Here is a 27,938-nt window from a genome sequence, read left to right as displayed (position 1 = left end):
TGATAAAAGGCTTTTCTGGGGAGTGGCTGAGCCCTGCCTGCCCTGGCCCAGCTTCATGGCTCCTTTCTTCTTTGAGGGCAGCCAACAGGAAAACTGTTGCTTAGCTTCTTCTGGGTCCTACTTTGGTTCAGCGTTCATCAAACACCCTGGCTTTCTGCTTGGCACATGTCAAGATACCACACTGAACCAGCAAGAACTTGATTGCACAGGAAGACTTATGGCTCACGCAAACACCTACAGCAAAGAAATAAACATTTGTATTTCTCGTAAGCTAACAGATTATTCTTACTGTATGTTCCTTTGCTCCCAGTTCCCTACCGATTAATTCTTTTCCACTATTTATCAGATTTATCAACACTGTATTAGGTATTCAAACTGTTTGGTTTTTTCCTTTTATTTTCTCTTGCTTAGGTTTTCAGTGTATTTTAAAATATGTCCATTTATAGCTTGTTGCAGCCCTGTGAAATAATGGTTTCATTTGCTTCTGACATTGTTCTGGAGCTTGAAACATGAAACTCTATATTATTTCCAAATGTCTTTCATGACAGGAGAAAAATCATTGAAAAACAACTACGGTAACTTGGGCGAACCTTCTGCTCGACAGGTTTTCCTTTGCTGAGGCAAACAGCAATGCGTTCACCCTACGTTTCAATATCTGCGCCTACTGCGTTATATATTCCAGCAGTTTGTCTCTGCCAGGGGGAGCAGGCATTGCGCAGAGGAGTTTGCGGTTCATCCAGAGTTAAGGGGAAGGCGGCACACGGCACGGATGACAGACGCCAGGCTTTAGCACTTGGCTGATGTTATGGGACAGCCTGTTTGCACATTCCTGTTGCTGGAAAGACAATGCATTAATACAACCAGAACTTTGTTTAAAACCTTGACAGAGATGGTGACCTATCCCAGATGGCAAATGGCAGGGATGTCAGGCTGAAAGGTTTTTTGAACAGGGTTTTATGCTGTAGGGAGCTACACTGGGCACGTAATTAAAATATTCTTCATGTGATACAAACAGTTTGAGCCTTTGGCTGACTATTATTGACTGAATCCCATAATATGAGAACAGACTGAACCCCACCCCCTCCACCCCCCCTTGAAAATAAGAGTGGATCAGTTTAAAGCTGGTAAAATAAAATACTTTTTCTGTGCAGCAGGTAGGGAATTTCTGGAAGTTTTTGCGCCAGGAGAGTTATGAAAGCAGCTGGTATTAGAAGGTGCAAAAAGGGATTGAACAAACTCATGATTCATTAACAGATCCTAAAAGGAATAGACATGGACATAGTCTCAAATTTCTGTAGCCTTTTTATTGTAGATGGTGGTGCACCACACCAATGGCCACCTCTGAAGCTGGGGCACCTGCAGGGTCATCAACTGGAGAGGAGAGGAGCCCATGCCTCTGGGTATCAATCCCCTCCATTGGATGAAATCAGGAGTCTTAAGCACCGAAGATGCTATAACCAGAAGCTGCTTCGTTAGCTCTGGCAGATGAATTTGGATATTTGAACTACCAGGCTTTGGGTCCTATTTCTGCTTTATCCTTTGTCTTTAGGGCAACTTCAGGTCAGTTATGGGGTTGTTAAATGGCAAAAGGGCTTTACAGGGTGAAGCAGTCAGTCCTGTTTGTAAGGTTCTCTGAGCACTGTTTCTATTTGAAAGAGGCTCATTTCATACTGCCTATTAACTACCTGTAAGAGAATCATTACTGGGTTCTCATGCTATCAGGTTTTAGACAAGGGAGTTATAAAAGAAAAATGGTGTGAGGTTTTCAACATTTCAACCTTTTGATAGAGCAAAAGTCTTTATTTTTAGACTGAGGTGATCTGAAACACTAGGGAAATAGGAGGACTGGAAAGAAAAACTCAACCCAAAGGAACCGTTATCAGGGGAGGCCAGCCAGCCCATGTGGGCAGTTTTGGAGGTTGTATGTCTCTAAGCAATTTTATGGTAATCTCCTGGTCCTGCTGATGTCAATGTCAATGTCAAAGCCCACCGCCTTTGGTAGAGTTGAAATTGCACCCTGGTTCATAATTAAATTTGTTCGGGCCACATTCACAATTAAATAAATAAGCCAATTAAAATGCCAGTAAAGTTTATCTCCAGCAGGTGCTCAGAAATTGTCTTATTTCTCCATTGCTGACTCATTGTCTGTATATGACCATCACCAGAGCTATTGGAAAATGACTTCACAAAAATTGAAATAAAAATGCTTACAGCTGTAATTACTGTTTCAAAGAATTCATATATTTAAGCAAAAGTATGAGTAAAGTTCTGTCTGGCTCTTATGCTCAGAAGTGCGCAAGCAAAGATGTAAATAAAAGCAGGAAAAACTTCCAAAACCCCCGGGCAGCTTTGCTGAACATGTGCCTGTTCTTATTTGTGCAAAAGGTTTGAAAATTGTGGTCAGATCATCTGACCAGGAGCGACAGATATTTTCTAAGCAGAACCTGTGTAAATACTGTATATTTGTCATTATACTCGGAATAACTTCTTAATTAATAAATTTTGCCTATGTTGTAGAGAGGCTCTCCAAAGTTTTTAGACTTCAATACAATTTGTTCATGAACTTAAGCCCAGAAGGGAACACAAAGTCATTTACTATGACCTTCCATACACAGACTATTAAATCTCACTGAGTTACCAAACTACTACAACATGAATAAAATCCAAATTAATGGGTTAGATAGATACCCTATCTCAGAACTCTCAGTATTTCAAACAGCTGAAAAAAGCCAACCCTATTATCCTCGGAGACTTCCTCATGTCCCTGTTGAGTATTTTCTGATACTGATGTTTTTCTTTCCTTATCTCCTGCTCCCAGTCTACTGTGAAGTTTGTCCCTATTCCAGGGAGACCAGATGTACTTAAACTCCCAAGAAAAAGGTAAAGCTCTTGCATGCTTTTCAGACTAGCTGTATGGAGCACTTTGAAGGAGTATTTTAAAGAATGAAGCAAGCAGTTAAGATTCTTCAGTTCTATTGCTTTAAAATTGGGGAGGTCTTGTCAATGGAGCATAAAGAACATGTTGGCCAACCAGGCAGTAGGTGTCTTCTTCAGGGTGGGCTAAATCACCCTCAAGGTCTGTTGACCGAGTGACCCCACTGCTCACCATACTGGCTGTCTACAGAGAGATTTGGGCACCTGGCTTATATGCATATACCTCTATTAAAATGTTTCAACCAAGGAGTCTTCACCCTGAGCCGAGTCACACTCCTGAGCTCTTTCAGTAGCTGCATAATGTGCAATTCATCTCCTCCTTAAAAAGGTTAGGGGACTCGCACTAGCATTTAACATTTTCACATCATTCTCATAGTCAGACACACATGTCATGAAAATAACTTTCCAGTTATCTAGATTAATGTGTCATAGAGTAAAAGGTAAATATAGAAAATACAGTTATGCTAGTAATCATACATTCAGTCAAAACTAGAATTTTAAGTAATTTTGTTGTCAGAAATACAGGCAAGAGAGCTCTATAATTCTTCAAACTCTCACCAAAGCTTTTGAAGATTATTATCAAATGTCTCCAAAGTCCATAGCAAATGTGATCTTAGTTTAGTACTGAGATGTCTGACTCATTTGGCTGTAATGATCCTTCTGTAACCTCAAACTCAGTATATGATGTTTGGAGCTGCAGTAAAACAAACTGTATTTCCCTGGAGCAGGCCTGTTAGGGACTGGCAGATTGGTTACTACAGTTGTTCAGGACCATCTTTTAATGCCTGTCCATGTAGTAGGTAAATGACTAAAGAACCACAGTGGTGTAAAAACACAAGTTCTACTATACTGCATTAATGGAGGCCTCAGTAAATAGCAGTGAAAGGATTAAAACTATCCTTGGATTTATAAAATAAATGAATCCTGAGAAGTATTTTTTTTTTAAGATATAAAACATGGGCAATTTATTTTTCTCTTGACTTGCCTTGTCCTCTAAGCTTTTGTTTCTTACTCAAGCCAACATTGTCCTTATGAATGTAAAGAATACTTCAGCAGCATTTTTATTCTATACCTGAATATACCAGAAAAAGATTTTTTGCAATGCTTGGAGCACAAAATCTATTTCCTCTGTAAAATCAATTTTTATCTGGATCAGACATAGCCCATTGCTGTAGGACAGCCACACTAGAACAGAGGAGATCGTTGCTCTGGCTGTGAACTGATGTATTGTGGTTTCTACAGGTTCTTGGATCCTCTGAACAAGCTGTGACAAAAATGTGAAATGCTTTAAATCTGGACTTGGAAAATATCGTACAAGATCTTCATCTGACATGCTACTCCCTGTCTGGCATTCACATATCCCATGAAAAACAGTTCAGTGTTGTGGCTGAACTGGTACCAGCAGCCTCTCGCTAAAGAACAGCTTAATCAAATTTGAGGTCACTTCACAAACTGGCTCCTGGGTTAATGTTATGAATGATCTTCCAGAGATTTACACACTGGAAATCTACAGGTTTTAATAGACGTGTGTTGGGGGAAAAAAAAAAAATCAAAACAACTTTTCCAAAAACAAAACGGGCAAAGATAAAGAAAAAAAATGAATAGAAAATCCCATAAATCAAAGCTTCTTGTGGGTTTAAATTTTCTATTCTACTTTCTGTATCTTTTTTTTTTCAGCATTTATTTCATCTTTGGTTTATTTCATTTGGGGGATGGGAGCTTGTAGCCACACAAAGTAACAATATTACACATGGGTTACAGTGTCAGAAGAATTATGTGACACAGTTGTCTGTTAAAACAATGTATTAAACTCCATCAGGCAGTTTCTCCCCATTCCGTGCTCCTCATAAGTCCTTGCTGTTTTAACTGCTCCTCTGACAATTCCATTTCATTTTCCACCGCCCTTACACCTGCAAATAGCTGCAGAGTAACACAGAAAAATTTGTCAAATTTAGCTTAAGTGACTTAGAAGTCCTCTCTGCATGATTTTGGCTCAGCATAGATATAGGCCCTCTTAATAAAATGACCTTTGATCTCCTGTTTTCAACAGTGGACTTCTCTCCTGTCTAGAAGACCAGAAACCAACCACTGTACTTCTTAAAATCATCATCAGTCTCAAAGCACGGTATGAAGGATGACCTCTGACGTTGATGAGACTTACAGAGATACTGTCAGTGGGTGAATTTCCACCAGCATCAGCTTTTCATCTCTTTTAAATCCAAGCAAATTGCAGGCTGAGAACCATGGGACCTTCCAGAGAAGATGGCATCTCCAGTAAGAACTTGTTTATTCCTGAGAAACTCTTTTCTATAATACAAACCATGCCATCTTCCAAGCATCTTTCTCAGGTCTGGAAATCAGTTTTTCTCTTTGGGGGAAAAACAATGAAACAAAAAACCTACCAAAAACTTGGCCGCAAAGAGAAGATCACTATTACCTGTCTGTGCAGCCAGCCTTCACTTTCATCTTCGTGTTTCTAAAAGAGAAGATGATCATTAATATCACACTTCACATGTATTACATTTTGCTTATCAGTGCAGGAAGCAGCTGGACTGAATCTGAAAAGTTGTTCAGAAATACAAAGAAAATGTTTAAACATGTGCTTCAGGAGCATAAGCCAGCGGCTGCTCTCCTGGCCTTTCCTCCCTGATGAATAACCATGCACTCATTCAAGAAAGCATTTTACTCATACAGACAAAACACATAAACCCACAAGATATATTATTCCCCAGAGAAATAAAGCTTGTTAAGAAGCAAATAAGGGTTGAAATGGAAGTTGTTAGGAAGACTCTGCACTGCGCTCTATGCACAGCATTGCATCATTTTTTCAAGGGTTGGATATATCAGAACAATTTTCTACAGCGGAAACACCTATGCCAGTTTAAAAGATAGTATCTGCTAATAGGTTACATCAATACACCGTTTACATTCGTGTGTCTATAGAAGGGATTAATTAACTGCAATTAAAATGTGGGTAGATAAGCAGGAGCCATTTTTAATGCCATTAAATATATATAATGCCCTTAAAGTAGAACGTTGCCAAGACATTCAGGTTACAAACTGTTGATGTGTGTGTGCACTTGTGCATGTATACAGTTATTTCAGGACAAGTAATCACTCTTACACACACATGCATGCACAAAGCGTTCCTAGCTTTCTAGAAGGTGTAAAAAAAAAGAGGTGAATATTGCAAACTTTGCTTATATTCTGTGTCTGCCTAAATAAATGTGTGCCAGCTGACTTGTCACCAGGTAAAACAACTGAAATACTTTCTCCTTGCATGGGTTATGAAAACCGAGGGCAAGCGACCGTTTGGCTCCTCTCTCCTACCTTGGTGCAGACTCCGGTGGTGGCGTCGCACAGCGTCAGGATAGACACGTTCTGGGCCCTGTTCAGCCAGTTTACTGCCACCTTGGTGCTGGTTGCCCATTTCACCATGGTTATGTAGTAGTCCCTGCACAGAGAGACATACATAAAACGTATCACCGTGCTGACAGCCTAATGAATTGCCACACAGCAGAGCAGTCGGAGGCTGCTGCAGGCAAACTGTCCAGGAGAGATCTCTGGTTATTAAGAATGCTGCGTCTTGATGTCTCTAGGCTTCCTTATGTATGGATTTCAACCCCTAAAAATGACATTTTTAGGGCTGTGCAGGTGTTTTATCTGCCACTTCTGAAAGTCATTTTCAAAGAAGAGACGAATGCAGAGATAAAGAATCTTTCAAGCTATTCAGCCTTCCAAGAAGGACTGAAATGCCTGGAGCTATAAATTTATGCACAGGTGGAAAAGAAATTGCAAACAATTTCCATTCTGAGCACAGTAACCGGCTGACTCAGGCCTATCACTGCCAATGGCTGGATTCTTTATGCTTATGAAGAGTTAATGGCCTCTAAATATGCCTACTACACACCAAAATAGCCACGCGTGTTGCATTAAAAGGCAAATAGCAAGAAGGATATGGTTTAGAGAGACACAGGGTTTCTGTAAAGCAGATGCAGCTGGTTGCCATAAAGACGTCAGCGGAGATGTGACAGTTTGCGTCAGCAAAACCGCCATCCCCCACCGCCTGTACCACCCTCTATTGCTGGACATATTCACGTTGTGATAATACTTGGAGTAAATCAGCAGCATGGGCTGCGCAAGTCCTGGAATCGATGTCTTTAGGAAAAGTCCTGTGCAATAGTGAGCAATGGAACTGCTTAGGCCGGGCTGAGCTGGAAAATACAGGATCATGAATAAATCCACCGATGGTCGCCTTCTCAGAGCCAGCATGCGGTGGTGCTCAGACACGTCCACCTCTGCAGCAATTCAGGGCTTCACCGCTTTATCTGTAGGGTAAAACTCCGGCTGAGCTGACAAAGCTGGTGATGTTATAATATACTGCTGGGCTATGTGGGCCAAAGACATCCTTAAATTATAATATGACTTTTCACAGCATACAGTCTATAAAAAATTTATTAGTTCATTTGTTTGCTATAAAATATGTATAAGGAATTGTTGCTCTCATCGGAATTAATGTGCTGTGTCACTGGAGAGTACTTTGTGTTCTGGCAAGCGCTGCTGCGTATACTGAAGAGGAAGGGCAAAAGCAACAAAGGCCCGTTTGTCTAGCGAAATAACAAGCTGGGAATTGATTTTGTAGTTTTCAGTAATATTTAGTACCCGAATTTGGCTGGGGGAAAATAACAAAAGACCTCAGTGATTGCATCCACAGCACTGGGAGGAAGGATACTTCCAGGTGAGACAACAGCAGTCTGAAAATTCAGTGCCTGAAATAAAATTGTAATTTTACTCTTTATCAGCAACAGCATAGGCCCTAAGAGGAAAAAAAAAACCAACAAAGCAAAATTAAACTGTATAACCATCTCTTCTTTCTCTCCAGAATTAACTGAGCAGATTCAGTCTCCCCAGAAAAGGGCTGTGAGTTTAGTACATGCTGTGGCTTGGAGCATTTTTCCCATAAATCCAATTTAAATTTTGAAGGACATATATTTGATTTTTACATCCCTCTCGCTGTTTGAACACAGGAGCCACAGTTCTTTCTCGGGAACTTTTAATTATTATTATCTCCCCCACCACCCCAGAGATGGGCACGGAGTCTCAATTTCCCTCTGAAGCCTCTCCCAGCCACCAAGCCCACAGATAGCCCAGCCGGCAGACAACTGCAGATACTTGTGTAGTTTTTATTCTAGTCTCCGAGTAGTGTGGAGCCTTTAATTTACTTCACTTCATATCTCTTCTGCAGGACAACTAAGTTTTATGTTTCCCATTTTCAGAGGAAAATGAGACATTGAGGGGTGATTCATCCCAGTTGATTTCAAACATCTGTAGCTCCGGCAGCTGCACTGGTTGAGCAGCCAGTGGAGAGAAACGGGGAGCCAGTGCATCTCCCAAGCCCTCTTTGCCTGACCTGTCCCAGGTTTTATGCACAGCTGATTTAAGGAGAACCTGTTTCTTCCCATAGAGAAAAATCTAGACCAGCCGCTACCTGACCACTTCTTTTGTAGACATCCACATCAAAGCAGGTTACAGCCTCCCAAAGGAAAGGAATAACTTGTCTGATCCTCTTCAGGAAGGGTGTGGTTATGCTGAGCTTTGCGATGGATTTCCCCATCCCACTAAAGACGTTGGTGGTTGGGTTTGCAATCGTCTGTGATGGGTTATTGCGTGGTGCTCTTATTCATACCCTGACTTTACTTGGCTGCTTTCTGGAGGTATGAATCTAAAATATGAGGTATGAATCTACAATGTGGATACTTAAAGTATGACAAAAGTAATGAAGCCATAAACACCCCAAAGAACAGACAAAGATCTATTACATGGCCAAGTGAGATGCAGCAGCCCAGCCCATGATCCCTGGGGCACAGCTGGCTCCTGCCTCTGATCCAGACTTGTGTTGCCTGAGTTTCTCCATTATTTACTTGTTCATGACCTATGCAAGGACAAGTGATGATTTCTGCACGCAGGGGAGATAACGTCTTTCTTTAATTTGCCACCTGGGATGCAAGTATGACATGAGAAATAAGTTGGACCATGGTCCAATTCTGACTGCCTGCTGATGTAACTCTTGGGGTCCAATGGTTTTCATCAAAATAAAAAATGCCTATCAGACATTAAATGTTATAATACTTTTTTTCCCCTGAAATGTCTACCCCTTCCCTTCACTTTCTTTTTCTCACTGAAAAGCAAGGCATCGGAGAAAAATTGGCAAAAAATGCTCAGAATGAAAGATTTTTAAAAGGAAAAATCATCAAAATTGTACATTTTCCCCCAAAATATTTTCCCATCATCATATTTTTTTTTTTAACTGATAAATATCCCAATTCTGTGGAAAATTTCTGATTTCCTTTAATTCTGACATAAGAAAGACCCTGGCATATCTCCACTTCATTCTCAGCTTTATTAGTTGTACTAAACCACTTCGCTCCAGATAAAAAGAACACCAAGAAGTACCGCTCTGTCCATAAATCATCTGCGTGAACAGACTGAACACATTGAAATGCTTCAGATAGGACGGCTCTGCCTGAAGATCCTTATCTCCACCTTTCCCTGCTTCTTCGAAACTCCCTTCTGTAACTAACTGTACGGTACATCCCTCTTGTCTATTTTAATGAAATGTTATCACACTAATTCTCTCGTTTCAGAAAACATATGCATAATGAAAATGCACCCCTATTGCTCTAGCAGCACTACTTATATCATGCCCTAGGGGTGGAAATTGCCATGGTTTTGATGAAATATACAGAGACTAATTAATTATGATCTATTTTGCATCATTCTACAATATTGTTTGCAACCAAATAAATTGCAGCCACCCATAACCACATAGGACAAATGTATTAACAACACTTGGATCTTGCAGTCTGAAGATACTACTATAATGAAAATGTTTCTGAGTCTCTCTGTTTACAAAGTATGCTAGCAACAGCAAAATGATATTGTCCAGGAGCTGCAGTTCCCTCGACCTGCTAGCCACGCTTCTTTTGACACAGCCCAGGATACAGTTGGCTTTCTGGGCTGCAAGCACATATTGCTGGGTCATGTTGAGTTTCTCATCAACCAACATGCCCAAGTCCTTCTCCTCAGGGCTGTTCTCAATCCGTTCTCCACCCAGGCTGCATCTGTGCATGGGATTGCCCTGACCCATGTGCAGGACCTCGCACTTGGCCTTGTTGAACTTCTTGTGAGGTTCTCATGGGCCCATCTCTCAAGCCTGTCAAGGTCCCTCTGGATGGCATCCCTTCCCTCCAGTGTGTCAACCACACCACGCAGCTTGGTGTTGTTGGCAAACTTGCTGAGGGTGTACTCAATCCCACTGTTCCTGTCACCAACAAAGATGTTAAACAGCGCCATTCCCAATACAGACCCCTGAGGAATGCCACTTGTCACTGGTCTCCACTTGGACATCAAGCCATTGGCTGCAACACTTTGAGTGTGACCTTCTAGCCAATTCCTTATCCACTGAGTGGTTCATCTGTCATATCCATGTCTCTCCAATTTAGAGACAAGGATGTCATGCGGGACAGTGTCAAATGCTTTGCACAAGTCCAGGTAGATGACGTTAGTTGCCCTTTCCTTATTCACCAATGCTGTAACCTTGTTGTAGAAGGCTGACAAATTTGTCAGGAACTATTTGCCCTTAGCAAAGCCATGTTGGCCGTCACCAATCACCTCCTTATTTTCCATGTGCCTTAGCAGAGTTTCCAGAAGATCTGCTCCATGGTCTTGCCAGGCACAAAGGTGAGACTGACCGGCCTGTAGTTCCGCAGGTCTTCTTTTTTTCCCTTTTTTAAAAATGGGGGTTATATTCCCCTTTTCCAGTTAGTGGCAACTTCACCAGACTGCCGTGACTTCTCAAATATGATGGATAGTGGCTTAGAAACTTGATCCATCAGTTTCCTCAGGACCCATGGATGCATCTCATCAGGTGCCATGGACTTATGCACCTTCAGGTTCCTTAGATGGTCTCAAACCTCATCTTCTTCTGCAGTGGGGGGTTCTTCATTCTCCCAGTCCCTGCCTTTGCCTTCTGTGACTTTGGTGGTGTGGCTTGAGCACTTGCTGGTGAAGACTGAGGCAAAAAAGTCGCTGAGTACCTCAGCCTTCATATCCTGGTTACCAGGTCTCCCATTTCCCTCCAGAGAGGGCCCACATTTTCCCTACTCTTCCTTTTATCACTGATGTACAAGCTTTTCTTGTTGCCTTTGACGTCCCTGGCCAGATTTAATTCTATCAGGGCTTTAGCTTTCCTAACCTGATCTCTAGCTACTTGGACAATTTCTCTGTATTCCTCCCAAGCTACCAGTCCTTGCTCCCACCCTCTGTAGGCTTCCTTTTTATGTCTGAGTTTGTCCAGGAGCTCCTTGTTCATCCATGCAGGCCTCCTGGTGTTTTTTGCCTGACTTCCTCTTTGTTGGGATGCATTGCTCCTTAGCTTGGAGGAGGTGATCCTTGAATATTAACCAGCTTTCTTGGCCCCTTCTTCCCTCCAGGGCTTTATCCCATGGTACTTTACCAAGCAGATCCCTGAAGAGGCCAAATGTTGCTCTTCGGAAGTCCAGGGTAGTGAGCTTGCTGTGTGCCCTCCTCAGTGCCCTAAGGATCTTGAACTCCATCATTTCATGGTCATTGCAGCCAAGGCTGCCCTTGAGCTTCACATTCCCACTAGCTCCTCCTTGTTGGTGAGAACAAGGTCCAGCATAGCACCTCTCCTCATTGGCTCCTCTATCACTTTGAGAAGGAATTTATCATCGATGCATTCTGGGAACCTCCCAGATTGCTTATGCCCTGCTATGTTGTCCCTCCAGCAGATATCGCGGTGGTTGAAGTCCCCCCATGAGGACCAAGGGTTGTGAACATGAAGCTGCTCTTATCTGTCTATAGAGGGCCTCACCCGCTCGGTCTTCCTGGTTCGCTGGCCTGTAGCAGACCCCCACTATAATGTCACCTGTCCCTGCCCTCCCTTTTATCCTGACCCAGAGAGAAGCTCTCAGTCGGCTCCTCATCCATCTCCAGGCAGAGCTCCATGCACTTCAGATTGTCACTGACATAGAGGGTGACAGCCCCTCCTCGTCTCCTCTGCCTGTCCCTCCTAAAGAGCCTGTATCCTTCCATTCCAGCTCTCCAGCCATGGGAGCTGTCCCACCATGTCTCCATGATGCCAATGTGATCACAGCCCTGCAGGCGTGCGCAGGCTTCTGCTTGTAGGGCTGCCCCATTTCTGCTTCACGGTCTTTCATACAGGTTGCAGACAATATGCCCTTTACAATGCCTGTGATTACATGTGAAATGAATGTGTTATGGATTTGGGGACATTTTGTCAAATTCTCTAAAAATAACCTTACACTGAAGTTAGTCTGGGTCACAGCGATTTCAACTAAAAAACTAGCAATGTTCTATAAAAAAACATATAAGAAGAAAAAGAATTTGAAAAATTTTGAAGAGATTTACAGAGAGTGAAACTCCTTGATAGTGGCAGAGAAAGGCACTGTAAAATGATCTTGAAAAAAAGTCAGGGACTGATTTAAATCCCTGACAGAAACAGGGTCCAGCATCCCAGGGCAAGAAAGCACCTACCTCATTCTCTGATCATCAGGGGGAGTCATTTCCAGGTCATGGGTAGGTCCGTTCAGACCAATCACATGCAAAGAAATAGTTGGATTTTCCATTCCAGCCTGGATTTTAAAATAAGAATAAGTTACAGTATTTTATACAGCACAAAATGGTTTTGATTTGTTGCCTCCCCACGGATTATAAAAATGCATTCCCATTGTATGGGGCTACAGATTGGACTGCTGCAGTTGTTCATGAGAAAACTGTAGTGCTGTGGGACAGAGGTGTGGAGAGGTTGGTAGGCACAACCGAGGGGTAATTTTACTTAGGAAACCTCTATCCTTGGTAAAAAATGTTACTTTTCACAGCGACTTTTTCATATTGCTACTTTATGTACCTTTTGAGAAAAGGTTGTCTAACAGGATGATGGTAAACATAGTAAAATACTGCTTCATTTTGGATTGTAGGAAAGGGCATCCCCTGCTGAATCACTGCTACCTTCCACAAACCCTGCATGCATGTGGATATCTCTCCTGTGAAATTATGGTTCAATTTGGACCAACGTGTGAGGGTCTTAAGTAATCAGCGTGTGAAGCGGGACACCTGGAAGAAACGACTGCAGCACAGTACGCTTCTGTCTTATAGCAGAAAATTGGAGGGGTAGGAGCAGCGGCGTGGCGGCAGTGGCAGAGAGCTGTGCTGGTGCCGTGTGCCTGCTGCGGGGCTGCAGTCGAGGAGGGGTCGGCTCTTAAGTCTTTTCTGTCTTTCACTGGGTTCTTTATAATGTTCAGGCACATCGCGTCTACAAAGCCAGGCTGTCTCCTCTGACATTAGGCCATCCTGGATATTCTAAGGAAGCCCAAATATTACATTTTCCTTCTGTGTAAAAGGAAATGTATCTACATGTAGTAATGCTGGCTTCCAAACTCTTAGACACCTATCTAGCATGGAAGAACACCTGCTTTTGCTTTTTCATTATATTTAGAATGACTGAGACTCAAATCAGAAAAACTGCAATTTCGCAAATGCAACTAAAGAGTAATGAAGATCACGTTCACTGGGGAACAGCTGATCATCCCTTAGATCTGTTTATTTTTATTGCTTATGAATGTGCACCATTATACAGTCTCCTGTCTGAGCCTACTAGAAAAAAAATAAATTGATAAAACAACAGGACTGTTTGTTTTATTTTCCCTTACCTTTGGATAATGGTATGTTTTAACAGTAGGGTAAAGGCTGCCAGTGTATACTGGGATCTCCATGGTAGGGACTCTGGAGGCATTAATCGTTGCATACGCTAACCTGGTACCATCAGGAGACCACCAATGAGCAATGTGAGTCTTCAAGATCTCCTCTAATTAAAAAAAAAAAAAAAGGTGAAAACAGAAAAAAAAGGCTATTAGACATAAACTATGAGTTAGTAATAAATGAAACAGCATAGATAAGAAAATCCCAGTCTAATCACGGCACAGGGAAGATGCCACAGGAATATAAATTAAAAATACTCGTTAAATTATGCCATATACACAAACGAACACAATTGATAACAATTACTCCGAATATATAGGTTATTAAGCATAATTATCTTGCTCAAGAAACATCAAATTATTCATATTAGTACACATATTCATGGCAGCATAAAAGGCCCTGCTACTCCTACTATATGTCCTGTATCTGGCTGTCTGAACATATATACGTGCACGTGTTGGCAGAGCTGGGGTTCCCCACTACCCAGTGGTAACATAACTGGGGCTCCCTCGGGGCTAGCAGCAATGACTGTGATTTAGTTCTCCTCTGCAAAGTCATACCAGACACACATCAATGGATTCAAACAGTTTTTAGACTCAGATACAAACACTTTGTCTACAATTTAAATCTTCCTAAGCTCTGTTGCCAGTTGGGAATAAACAAAAATAGCAATTTTCTATAGGTTATGCAATGCTGGAACTTTGTAACACTTGACAAGATACCAGGCTTTAGAGTCTGTGGCCTGGATACCGTCTTGACTTTTATCACCATTTCATTTTTTAAACCACTTTTGCAAAGCAATTTTCAATAAACAGCCAGTGTCAGAGATTGATCCTGTTTACCACTGAATTTTGGGATTACAGATTTTTGGTGATTTCAGTAATGTAGTTGCTATTGAAAAGGTACTCAGAAAGATGCCAGTAAAAACATGTCAGAGTTCAAGTATGTAAGGAGAAAACAAGATTGCCATCACCAGAAAATATTTTGAAGGCTGGCAGAACCTAATTCTCATTAAACACAAATTCAAAGAGCTTCTGATTTCTAATACTTTTTCTTATAATTAACTATCATCATTGCAAAGATGACTTCAGCTTATGGATACCCAGAAAAGCTATAAAATTCACTCTTTGTTCAAAGTGTCTCCAGTTACTGACATTTGGAAGACACTAACCTAGCTTTTTAAACCTCCCATTTTGCAAAAGGCAATAACGTAATCCATTTTCATTAAGAGGCTTAATATCATACGAGTCATCCCTATTTAAACCATAGCAGAAGGACCTGCATATGCTGTACAGATTGATGGGCAGGAAGACAGGTCTCATTACTTTAATGTGAGAAAAAGAATTAAAGAGGCTGCAGAGTGTTTCTAAGCCTTCATCACTGAAGTCCTGCTACACAAGTCCAAGCAGCTCCAATGTCTGCTGTTATCGCTGGTCATTGCAAAAACAAACGAGGATTTTCAGAGTTCAGACCCACCATGTTTGTACACCGCCCTGTGGTGACCCCTCGATCCAACCAGAATGTCCCTCTGGTCTGAAGAGTAGAAACTCACCAAAGACTGTTTGATTTCTTTTTAAAAAAATTTGGATGAGGGATCCTTGGAGAATAGACAGACAATTCTATTCATCATCGAGCAAATTAACACCTTTGCTAATCCAGACTTGCATTTGGGTTGAGATAAAACTCAAGGTAATATTAGAAAGGGTGCAAGGGAAAATCACCTTTGGTAGTTATGCCTTCTACAAACAACAAATTAATTAAGCAATACTTAATGGCAACATCTAAGTGAGGTTTTGGACAGATGTCTAGGAAGTTGCAAATATTTTATGGGAAAGCACATGTCTGGCAAATTTGCTTTGCTGCACTGTCCCACCTGTTGTGTGTACATTTAAAAGATGCTGCTTTTGACTTTTATATTCGTTGCTCATTAAAGAGATAATTAAGAGCATAAAGGAAAAGGAGTAAAAATGGATGGCAGATGAATCCTTGACATTTTAACATTAATTAAGAATGACTTTATTCAGCAAACATTTTCTCCAGGATCTCAGACTTAATGAAGCAGTTCTGCTGAAGGTCACATGCCAAGAAAGGTTTTAGTGCAGGTATCGTGGTCCTCTGTTAATGAGGTTTAATTGTACAAACCTTTGCCTTGAAACAAAGCCAAGACCTTGCCGGTATTAGAGAGATCAGTTAGTTTTAGCAAACTAGAGAACATTCTTATGAAATATAAAACGCATTAATACCAGAAAGTTTCAGCTGCAAATAAAATGTAATTTGCAGACAATTTGGTTTTGGGGACACTTTATTCTTTGTGCTTGCATTTACCGCATGCTCAGAAAATCAGTCGCATTTAATACTCCTGGGTCTTTCTCAAATCAGTTCAGAACCCACTTCATATGTATAAGAAACCAGGTTCTCCTTAAAGACCAAAGCCCCCCCTCCACATATACCTCATGACCTCCTAGCTAAGAGTATAAAGTGACAATTGATCAAAGCTTTTGCTCTCCCTCAAAGCCTGCCGTCGCTGGGTGCTACTTGACACAGGGATGCTGTGAGCGAGCCGCGGAGATTCCTCACAGTCAGTTGGTGGTGGATCTGTGCTGCTTCTTTCTCCATAGCTTTGCTTGCCAGCCATCCCACTGGGGCATGCAAACCCTAAAAATAGTGAGAATGAAGTGTGCAGTTGCCTTAACTGAGCTAGGACTGTTCCGCCTTGGTGGCTGGGTTCAAGCACAGTGTCTGAGGCAAGTCAATGCTTCTTCCACGTTACCACATTCAGTATCAAACCACTCTGGATGACCTTGCTTATAAGTAGTGCCTTTTTGTTGGGGACATGTATTAGCCAGCTGGTAATCCAGTGAAATGCTAGGAGTGTTACAGTATGGGTACTTTGATCCCTCTTCTAGCTGAATAAGACTCAACTGAATGACCATTTCAAAGCTGTGTGAACAAAAGGGTCTTCTAAGTTAACGGACCCTCAGGAGGAGCATTTGAAGTCCTAGGTGACAGACTACCAACAATATTTGGTGACAACCGGGTATATATCCATTTTAGAGACTTTAATATCACTGGATGAGAAAAGAAACTGGAAACAATAACAGAGGCGTGATGAGAGGAATCTTCCCCGAGCTGAATTAAAGGTTGCTGCATTCAGTGCATTACGTAGGTGGTTGTCTTTCATATCAAGACCTGAACAGCATCCAGTGCAAACCAGGCTGCCCTCAACAGGGATGCCATCTCTTCAGAAGAACGCATTTCCTGACAGATGCTTTCCTGCTCACTGTTAGGAAGCAGAATGGAGAAGACCCTTGCTGTTGTTCTCAGCTGCCGAATAACAAGTGATGAATCTGAGTTTGGATGTAGCATTTGGCTGTGATACCACAAGGGCAATCCCTGGGTGGGCTGCACAGTGGATCAGAGATTGGATGGACGTTCTTACTAGGTCTGTTATCCAAAACTAGCCCAGCACGTGTATAAAAGGAAAGGAAGTGTCTCCTTGTTTCAAACTTTGAGCCAATGCCAGCAGTATTTGCAAGAGCAATGAAAGGGGACTTGTATCCTACTTTAGGTAACAAACTTCTCAAGGAATCATAGGAAATAGGGCTAGAAAGGATTTCGGAAAATGATCTGGCCCCTTCCTGCATGGACAATATCCACCCCAATCCCATAAGAATCTTCACAAGTTGCTTTTGTTATTCCTTTTGATACTTGTATAGCAACCTTTAGCAGAGGTTTGGCCATAGAAATCAAACACTTTTAATTTTCATGTCTCCCTCTGTCTAAGCACTGAACAGTCCCACTGAAGTGTGTCCAGACCTCTGCCTTCCCTTATAGAATCAATGCAGAGAAAAGCATCAGGGCTTTATCTTCTGCAACCTCAGCAGCAACCAGCAGGTTCTGGATCAAACCTGTCGTAGGGGCCACATTTGGAAATCCACACAGATGGTTTTAAAGCTGTGAGCCATAATCTGCCACTGCGGTATTTCTGCAGATATTGCCATGACAAATCCACTTCCCAGGCTTGTGCAGAGTTCTAGACTGGCAGAGCTCCTCTTTGTTAATAAGTACATGTGAATGCCATGGCTGTGGGGGTTTCTTCATGCATTTCTAAAAATCTAACTAGTTCTGCAGCCTTTGTGCATCCTGAGTCACATTTGTGAATCATGCCTTTCTCCTGAAGGTGGCAAAGTTCTGGCTGGCTGTTAGGGAAAGGATGAAGCCTTCCCCAGTGATTGACTGGGAAGTCCATCGGTAGCTTAGGGGTTGTTTCCAATTTTTGAAGTCGCCACAAATAACTTGTAATTTGCAAGTGTGAGTTAACAGAAGCCGAGACGTGCACGAGAAGACAAGAATGCTTGGACAGACCAATCCTCTGACACGTACCACTGCAACCCCTTTCTATCGCTTCCAAAAAAAATTAGTGAATATGATGTCAGGAGGAAAAACTGAGAAAAAGGAATAAAGAAATAATTTTCAAGTGAAAAAATGTATTTTTTTTCTGTCTTCACAGTCAATTGAGGCACCTAGCTGTGTCAGCCGTATAATTTACCCACTGAGGCTATACAGACTACAAGCATCCATATCCCAATTCCCATGTACAATGAAAACAGCTGGAGATGCCACCCTGGGCAGCCACTTTCCTTCAGCTGCCCACATGCTTCTGCTCTGTGCAAGGCAGGATCCCATCACTCCACAACCATCCTCCAGGTGTGCCCACGCCCACGTGTCCTCCTTTGTGGGAATCATACCAACACAACCCCACTGGTGGTGGCACATAAAGCCCTTCTAAAGGAGTGATTGAGTCAGTGAAAGACTGGTCCTAAGAGCTTTTCAATCTTTAACTGCTAACGTCTTCTAATAAGAAGGGCCAGGGGAAATATTACAATGAATGCAAAGAAACTAACCTTTTCTCTTCCAAGAAAAAATGACTCATAGATCCATACTGCAGTTAAACAAGAGATCTTCTGAAGATCTGAATGGTGCATCCAGCCATGGTGAAGCCCCTCACATACAGATGAGCTGCAGTTAACAACTGTGGTGCATTAACTTCTAAAAAGTAACTTCAATTAATACCAGCTGTAGAGGTGTCCTTGGAGACTGAGAAGAAAGGGTTTTTTAACTGCATCTAGAAAAGTAGAGGCTTTCTGCATTTCAAGAGGTCAAAAGAAGGGTGTAATGGATAGAGGCACTCAGGAGGTTTTACCTATTAAATAAATCAATTTCTTTTATAAAATTAACATTCTCTTCTTGTTCCTGACATTGCATTTTCTTCTTTGGTAGGAAATCAAAACAATATTATTAATGTTGTGCCCACAGAAGACAAAGACAGAAAAAAAAAAAGTTTGATTCTCCTCTGAGTAGATACAGATGCATGCGCGCACACACACAGAGAAACATATCTAGTTTTCTGTCAATAGACCCATTAATTTCAGAATATTTTAATTTTTACACAAAGAATTATCTAAGATTTTGTCTGACAGAGGGAACCTCCTCTTCTATGTTATTTATTGCTGATGTGGTAAAGTACAGCAATTCTAGGAAGTGTAATCAGTGATTTCATTTGTGTGAGGTATTGTTGATGATGCATTAAATATTTGGTGTGCTGAAGACATATTGCTGTTTTATTAAAACTGTTAATAAAGACGAATTTTAAACAAAATTAAATTAAAGCCTAACATGAAGGCCATGGCTTACATTAGGAAAGAAAGCTCAAAAGAATTTGTCAGTAGGAAGCATCAAAAGAACATAAGAGGAAGACAGATCACAGAACAGAAAAGGGGTCTAGGAAAAGAGAAAACAAAGACTTCTGAGATAGCAAAACCCCAAGGGTTCTCACAGAAACATCAAATAAATACAAATGCTTATTTGACAGCTGCCATCTGTTTTAAAATCAATTACTAGATCATCTCAAATGACCAACCACAGGTCCAAATCGATTACTATTGTATAGTTTGAAAGCAAGTATTTTTACAGGGTTAGGGAAAACTCATTGTTTATATCGGCCTTCACTGACATGTTTCAGGGATGGGTTTAGAAGACCACATACGCAAGCAAATTTTTCTCTCAGTTGCTGTAGTGTAGATCTACAAAGACTTCCGTTAAGTCATTGTAATAGGTATAAAATGGGTGTAAAAGTAGTTAGGTATATGCAGACAGTGTAAAACCGTTTTATATTACTATATCCAATCTACATTTTCCTGTGTTGACATAACTTTGTGCTGATGTCAGCAATAGCCCTGCAGCACTATTGATTTCAGTGCAATTAATCCTCTTTCACAGTTCTCTAATTGAGTCAGGTGGAAAAGTAATTTTGCAGGGCCAGTAAACAATTCAATAATCTTTTGTAGGAAAAAAGTAATATTTTTTGGCTGATCCTAAACTCCAGGCTCAGCCTGATCCTGCAGTCCCTGTATGCAGACAACCACCATTCTCAAGGTGTTTGTGCCATCGTCCAAGAGATCCTTAAGAAAACCTGAGCTGCAACGCTCGCCCCAGTGACCCTTTATTCCTACTCAAAACACACAGCCTCCTCTGCCGCTGACAGGCAACAAGCTTATGAAGAATAAAAGATTGCTTGCTTTCATGGTGCTTTTTAGGACATGCTTTAGAGAGCACATGTTAGCCATCAAATCCTTGATCCAAAAATCTCACCACCCGATGGCAGCAGCATTACGCAGCCGTGGAGCTGAACAGATGCAGGCGAGGAGCTCCCATGTGTTCAGAAGCCATGAGAAGGTGGCAGCCCATCATCTTGGGGAAAGGAGGCCAGCCAGGAGATTTGCACCTCCTCAAGCACAGGGGAGGTGTGGGCTGCAAGCATCATTAATTTCCCCTTAGTCACACAGTTTAATTGCTTGAACACATGTTGTTTTCTGCTGACACAGCCTTGCAGCCCCTTGCTCCCACAGAATATTGTGTTGAGGCAGCGGGTAAGGGTTTGGCCAGTGCTTTCTGCCTCCCTGTGCCCAGATGCTGAGGGTCTGGAGAGAAGCTCATCTCAGTGGGGTGGCTCACACTGGGCGCTGAGGACACGCCTATGGGACTCTTCACGTATTCTGCATGGTCAACAAGGTCATGTCTTTCCTCCACATCTCTCAAGAGCTGCTTCATGGCCTGAGCCAAGCCCAAGCTGGCAAACAGGCAAACCCCACAAAACCTGAAGGCAAATGGGCTGTGGTCCACCTTTGCTTCTGCAAGACAAGGGTGGCTCTGTGTAACACCACCACCATCTGCCATGCTCCGGCAGAAGACATCACCTTTGGATGCTCTCTGATACCGGGCAAGGACCCCTGAGGGAACAACACCGGGACGAAGAGCAAACAGCATCCAGCAGAGCCAGGGTGTGCCCATCAGAGGCAGCTCTGCCAGCCAGCCTGGCCAAATCCTGACTGCTCCAACCTGGGCTCCTTACCCATAGTTCCAACTACCAGCGATACCCACCATTGTTTCTCTGAGGACAATCTTCTTCAGGACACCTCTCCCCAAGGAGCAGGACTGAGATCATGCTAGGATGGCAGCAAGCTGCTCACAGACAGAAGAGACTTTCTGAGGCTACTCATCTCACCCACAGCAAAACTGCTGGTTTAATGCTTGTGGGTGGTTTGTTGTTTGTTTTTTTTTTTTTTTCCTGGTCCATTGATTCTTCTAATTTGTTGTGTTTCCAATGCTAAAAGATCCTGTAGTTGTTAGATGAGTCAGGGCATTGCGGTGTTGTTTACAGGGTTATTGACAAGTAGCTGCCAGACCTTCTTTGCTGTCTGAGTGCTTGGGGGCTTTAAAATGCTGGTGGTATCGACTACAGGCCTGGTCCTGTCCTCTGCAGCTCCTAAAGAATACATGCAGGAGGCCAGGCTCAGGCTCTATAACTAAGAAATCACGAATGTTTACAATCTCCCTCATTCATACAAATAGATCTGTTGACAAAAAAACACCCAACAAAACAGATGCACACAAGTGGGTGATGACATCTGAGAAGTACAGGCAGATTCTCACAAATAAGAGAAGAATTCAGCCGGGGGCTGCTCCAGGCTGTCCTCACATCCTGGCACACCAGGCGCACTCCACTGTACAAATCCCACTTGTGGTGCAAAAAGAGAGGGGCTGCCCCTCAGATCTCACGTGGACCCTGTGTCTCCCCCAGCACCAATGAGCAGCTCCCCTGGAGGTCTGAGACCCCCTCCAGAGCAACCATAGCAGGCTGGTGGGCAAGCAAGGGGACCATATGCCATACACACTACTGTACTATCCTGGGGGCACACCAGCATTTTGAAGCCTGTTTTCCAGGACAAACATGGCAGAACAACGCTGAGTTGCCTCTACATCCTCCTTTTGCTCTTTTCAGAAGTTTCCCTCTTCTGTGCATCTGGCTTTTTCTCCCCTGTGCACCATCCTTAGCGAGCCTTAGTGGTTTGCTTTCAAAGTCATTAATGATTAATGCTTACAATAGCTCCTAACAATTAGCAGGTTTCCTCCTTTTGTGGTGTCAGTTTGTCGCAGCCCCAGTAAAAACCTCTTCGACCATCCTGGATGGACCAACATGCAGACATTTCATCAGCACAGGCGAGTCGGTGATCTGTCAGGATCTCCAGATGTAATAATGAAAATGGGGCTGAATTATGAAAGTAGAAATATTACTTAGAGATCATATTGTCTGATATTCCTGTTCCTAACTCTCACTCAAAGGGCCAATTCATCCAGAAAACCCGTCTGCAGTGGCACACTGCTGTATGTCCCTAATGCATAATAAGAATGTATTTCCATCACCTGGCATAAACATAAACCCACAGCCTGTTGTCAGCTCTCCATGAAAGCCTGTTAGCTAGAGGCACTAAATCTGTAGAAACTTTTGCTGGCAAAAGTCTTCTGAGTACTTTGCACTGCAGCTCATTGCTGTGAGTAAATATTCATTGCAAGGTCGTATCATGCCTTTTCAATTGCTAAGGACCTAGACAAGACAGAATTCATGTTGTCCAATTGACTGGATGGAGTAGGGTTCCTTATAGTCAAACTCTTTTTTTTTTTTTTTTTATTCCTTTTTCCCCACCCTGCCACTTAACAGGTTGCTATGGCTGGAAATACAATTTGCTTATCTGTGCAATGCAGTGAGACAAATCAAGGCTTTAATTATATGCTGAATATTACTCTATTCAAACCTGCTCAAGTAGCTTCCACTTCACCTTTTCTTTAAATTAAAAGTTACAAGTTCTTCCCAACTAATCCGTGGGTTTTGTGATAGGAGAAAGATGGACAGCCAACCTTGACACAGGGTACCCATTTCAATAGCTACAGACGTATCAAGAAAGCTGGTGATCACAAAACCCCTCTGAATTTGACTATCAAAAATTCATTACACGATTGTGATAGTTCAAGAACACAAGTGCCCCAAAGCAATCTCTTTTAATGCTTCATAAAGAAATATAAGAGATAAGAAGGCTGAACAGCCTGACATTGCTGTTAAAGAACTTGATTCTTCAACCCTGTGGACTTCTATCGGCACTTGCTCAAGCTGTCTTTCACATGACTTGCATGATTTATTCACCCTGAGCAGCACCTCCTGGTCACCTGGCATGAGTGCTAATAAACGTCAGTTAATATTGCAAAATGCAGCCCTGCTTTATAAAATGGGAACTATAGCACATTGACTGAATTTAGCTTAGCTCCAAATTTCTTACCCAGTTTAAACTGCTACAGTCATTGAACAGCCATTAAAAACCCACTCAGAGTTTATATTGCCCTACTATGGCAATATTCCCAGAGGTTTCAACCTGAGCAGTGATTCAGAATCTGGCTAACTGAGAGATTTAGCTCAGTAATGACTCAGAGGAGGAATCTGATTTTACAGTACTGAATAATCAGAGGAACTACTGAGATCAATAGTTATCCAGGAATAATAAAAAAGAGACCGGGATAAAAACAGAATCAAAATTAGCTTATAGCAATTTTTCAGAATAACCTTCTTATTAAATAACAGAAACATTTATCATTAATAAAGGTAATGGCATATAATAGGGTTATGCCACTGCTGGAGCAGTGTGGTTTGACTATCAGAGCGGTGGCACTTGCATGTTGAATAGAAATTCTGTTCTTCCTAGGTTCAAGTCTTGAAGGACCTCCACTATGGACTCAGGTAAGCACACAGAAAAGACAAACATACCTGTATGATAATATCCACCCATCAAAGTATCTTTTCTCTCTCCTACTAGGAAATACATTTTTTTCAATATTTTTGAGCTGTGGACTACTGCACAGTAATTCTACTGGCAAAAGCTTGCATAGTCACCTTCCTTGGACCACTTGGAATTACCCCACCTCTCTCCAGGGAGCTGCAGACCTCAGGCTAAGCCCCATGGATGCCCAGAAGATAGCTACAGATGCTCTGGGTACCGGGGATGCCTCCAGCTGCACTACAACAAGAGGGAAAGCCGCATGGTGCCCCACGCTTCGGGCAAGGGCACCGAGTCTGTGTAACTCTGATGGACATCCACAGCCCAGAAACTCCCATAAACACGCGTGATAGGAAATAACCCCCCCCCCCCAATTTGCGTCTGCAGCATGCCCAATGGGGAAATGCTGGCAAAGCATAAATCAGCTTGCAACGAAGAACATTTCTGCATCAACCACTTAAAAGCCCTTTATATTCAGGCAATAAGCTCATGCCCAGGTGGGGACTGACAAGTTGGGGAAACATCGCCTCTTCTAGTGAGGTGGGAGGAGTGGAAAGAAAGATGCTGCGAGCGTTTTCTCTACATTGGCAGAGCACGAAGGTACGAAGGCCTTCAAGGGCCCTGAAAGGGCACCGGCAGGGTGAGCAAGGTGCTGTCACCCAGCCCTCGCTCACGGAAGGGGAGGTGCTGGGGTTTGTCAGGCACGGAGTTCTCAGTGCCTTGCCCAGCAAAGATCTGATCCGTGATGCGCTTCTCATCACAGGCACTACCTCCATGTATTTCTGTATTAACTAACGTTTTTATTTTTGAATTGATGACCATTTTAATTTCCTTGGAGAGTCCGAAGCTTGTGTCTCTAACGACTGCTGGTTTTACTTTAAAGCTATAACAATTAGAGTCTTCTAATGAGAGTTTTAATTGGATAGTGAATTAAATACCAGATGAGTTTAACAATTCATACTGGCAATGCAATTCCAGAGATTTAGATTTTTTTTTTTTTAATTTTGATGCATTGATTTGAGTTTTCTATTCCCTGTTGTATCTTGTTTCTCATAGTTGTACACCACTTCCATTATTTTCAGCTTTCTAATTTCAGCTGACAAAAACCCCATCCAATAAACCAGCACATAAAAATTTCTGAAAAAAACCCAACCCAAATACATAGAGAATTCTTTATATAAACACACACACAGAGCCATGCAGTAACAGCAAAAAAAAATTGTCTGCATAATTGGATGTAAAACTGGTAGGAAAAAAACTTATTAAAAATGAATATCATAGAAAGGCAATTAAGAATTTTAAGGAAAAAACCCTGATTAATTAACTGCAAATTATAAGTATTACTTTGAGTTGCATCATACAGAACAGTATCCAATTACTAATTATCCTTGCCCGCTTTGTTCAAAGATCATGAATGTGCATTTTAATTTACACTGGGGTAAGCTAAAAACACTGAGAATCAGCGTGGAGAACTGTGCAGCAATTGCTGGGGAGGAGGGGAAACCCCCCCATTACCATATAAATGACACAGAGTTATAAATGACACGCGCTAGATCCAGCTCGTGTGGTTCCTTAGGATGTGGCAGGCAAATACCGGAAATTATAATAAAGCTTATAACCTACCAGATAATAAATGCAACCCATACCCCACAAATCCCCATCTACCAAAGATAATTTTGTCTGCTGTTTTTTGCTGATTAAGGGTGGCTTTGGAAAAAAATGCCCTCTCCCTTTTCCCTCTTTATCTGTTGCATTTATTGGCAGGATGGAGATGGCTCCATTTTTATCTACCTAACAGCTCACAATACCTAATGTAGACTAATCTTCATTTCCAAGGCCTGCATAGCCTGCTCTACCCTTAAACATTTCCTATTTAGTATTGAGGACACTTCCCACATAAAAAAGATTCATTACAGCGGCTCCTTTTTCTGCCGGTGGATTTTTCCCGTGACATCCACAACATGAGCAGAGCTGCTGTGGTGGGATCACGGCTGACCGATATCTCGTTATTCCCTGCAGCAGTCTGGGGACTGGGTCTGTTTTTGTGGGGTGTTTGCTCAGCACTAGGCGCAGCCAGGCCATAGGACATACCTGGTTGGCAAGTACTTTCCCACCACCAGACTATGAAATGCCTGTTTTGAAATGCCTCAAAATGTTCAGGTGGCAAACACTACCAAATTGCAAAGGAAATACCATTGTCCTTGCTGGGTGGGGCCAGAACTGCTGAGTTGTAGTCCTTGCCCTTTATTATTTATCACTAAAAAAGTAATCTTCTAAGTCATGTCATTCCTGGAGTATTCGGATGCGGGTTACAATCAGAGATGCCAATTTTAATATATATTGTCCTTTCTTTCTAAGGCTTCCTGGGATGCCTTTCATCTTTTCATGGTAACTTTTCCCTTGCAAAACACAGCAGCTCTGGGCTGGCTGAGCGTCCCTTCCCACCAACGACACGTGGCTGGGACAGTCCCCGAGGTGGGTACTCTGCCCTGCTCCTGTGGGGACAGAGACCCCCGCCTGGGGATGTCCAGCCAAGAGGAGGCTGTGATTTACTCTTCAAGCTTCTTCAGAGTGATATTTCTCTGTCATTCCCTCCCCTGAAGAACGTGTGCTCCAGTCTATGGCTGTAAACCCAATTATGTTATTGGCATGTTAGGTTTCATCTTCATCAGTATGTTAAAATACTCAAAGCATGGTTACATCGTGACTGAACAGATTTTTATTATTTTACAGAGTGAAGAGCATTTCTTTAAGGAGTGCTTAACAGGATGCCTGGTTTCTGTTTAGCAGATCCGCATTCACTAACTGAAAAAGGGACCGTGATGCCCTGCTATAAATGCAACCACCTGGCTGACTAATTGCCTGTAAATTATCTTTCTGTGCCTCATGTACTCAGAGAGCTGGCTTAGTGCAGTTTTAAGTCCAAATCCATAACTGGTATAAATAATGCATCTAGTGATACATACTACAGATCCAGTTCTTGTTTTTTAACGTAGTATAAAGAAACGCAGCAATGTTATCCTTCTGCACCTAAGGACTTAGGTGCTTAAAGGAGCCAAATCCACTTCTTTCATACCTGTGAATGCACTACATGATTCACTATTTTTCACTTGAAAGCAAAACTAGACATTTACCCAGGAAAACTGCGCAGTCAAACAACTGTTTTATACTTTCTTTCCTTTTTCGAGTGGTCAGCAATGTGCACACTATTTCCACTAAACTAAATGACAAGCTTAAAAACAGTAAAGTCAGACAGGAGAAGGGACTCTTGACCTTCTGGAGCATTTTAGCTGCTGCATTGAATGCAAAGGGCTAGTTTCTCCTCTAAACCACAGCCGAGCTGTGCTTTCGAAAGCATACTTTCCCCTAGAGGAGAACAGGTCAAGCATGGGACAGAGCTGGACAGGAGCAGTCTCTGGATGTCCCGGGAATGTTATTTTGCTGGAACCAAAGACAAACGCTTTGTGATCTGCTGTTTACTACCAAGCAATCAGTGGACTTGCATTTGTAATTTCTATATACTGCAAGCAAATAATCCATACAGGAGAGCATCAGTTCTGGGATGGGAACAGAAAGGTTGGCTATTTTAGCCCTAATATGCTTAGTCAGAGATGGTGCTTGGGCTTTAAGTGACATAGCTACATCCATCACGTTACTGCTTCCCTCCTCTGCCAAGGAAAGGAGCTGTGCCAGGACTGGATTTTTTGAAGGCTCAGTGGGATGGAGGAAAATGAGTGGTGTCCCTCAGGGGTCCATACTGGGACCAGTGCTGTTTAATGTTTTCATCAATGACTTAGACAGTGAGATCGAGTGCACCCTCAGCAAGTTGGCAGATGACACCAAACTGAGTGGTGCAGTTGACACACCAGAAGGATGGGATGTCATCCAGAAAGACCTGGACAGGCTAGAGAGGTGGGCCTGTGTGAACCTCATGAGGTTCAACAAGGCCAAGTGCAAGGTCCTGAACCTGGGTCGGGGTAGCCCCTGGTATCAATACAGGCTGGGGGAAGAAAGGATCGAGAGCAGCCCTGCCGAGAGGGA

The 27,938-nt window shown here is 42.4% G+C and overlaps 1 protein-coding gene across 1 annotated transcript in view; it reads right to left on the bottom strand.

Moving 5' to 3' along the window:
* Positions 1–27,938, bottom strand: part of DPP6 (dipeptidyl peptidase like 6) — a 264,379-nt gene that overhangs the window by 42,378 nt on the left and 194,063 nt on the right. Inside the window, exons 9-12 of the mRNA XM_009644081.2 lie at positions 13,686–13,840; positions 12,511–12,608; positions 6,265–6,388; positions 5,372–5,410 (exon numbers count right to left, since the gene is read on the bottom strand). Coding sequence (XP_009642376.1) covers positions 5,372–5,410; positions 6,265–6,388; positions 12,511–12,608; positions 13,686–13,840 — 416 coding nt within the window. The remainder of the gene's footprint in view (positions 1–5,371; positions 5,411–6,264; positions 6,389–12,510; positions 12,609–13,685; positions 13,841–27,938) is intronic.

The sequence above is a fragment of the Egretta garzetta genome, unplaced genomic scaffold (assembly GCF_000687185.1).
Source record: "Egretta garzetta isolate BGI_Z169 unplaced genomic scaffold, ASM68718v1 scaffold117, whole genome shotgun sequence".
NCBI classification, from domain to species: Eukaryota; Metazoa; Chordata; class Aves; order Pelecaniformes; family Ardeidae; genus Egretta; species Egretta garzetta.
This window is presented reverse-complemented; position numbering and strand designations above follow the sequence as displayed.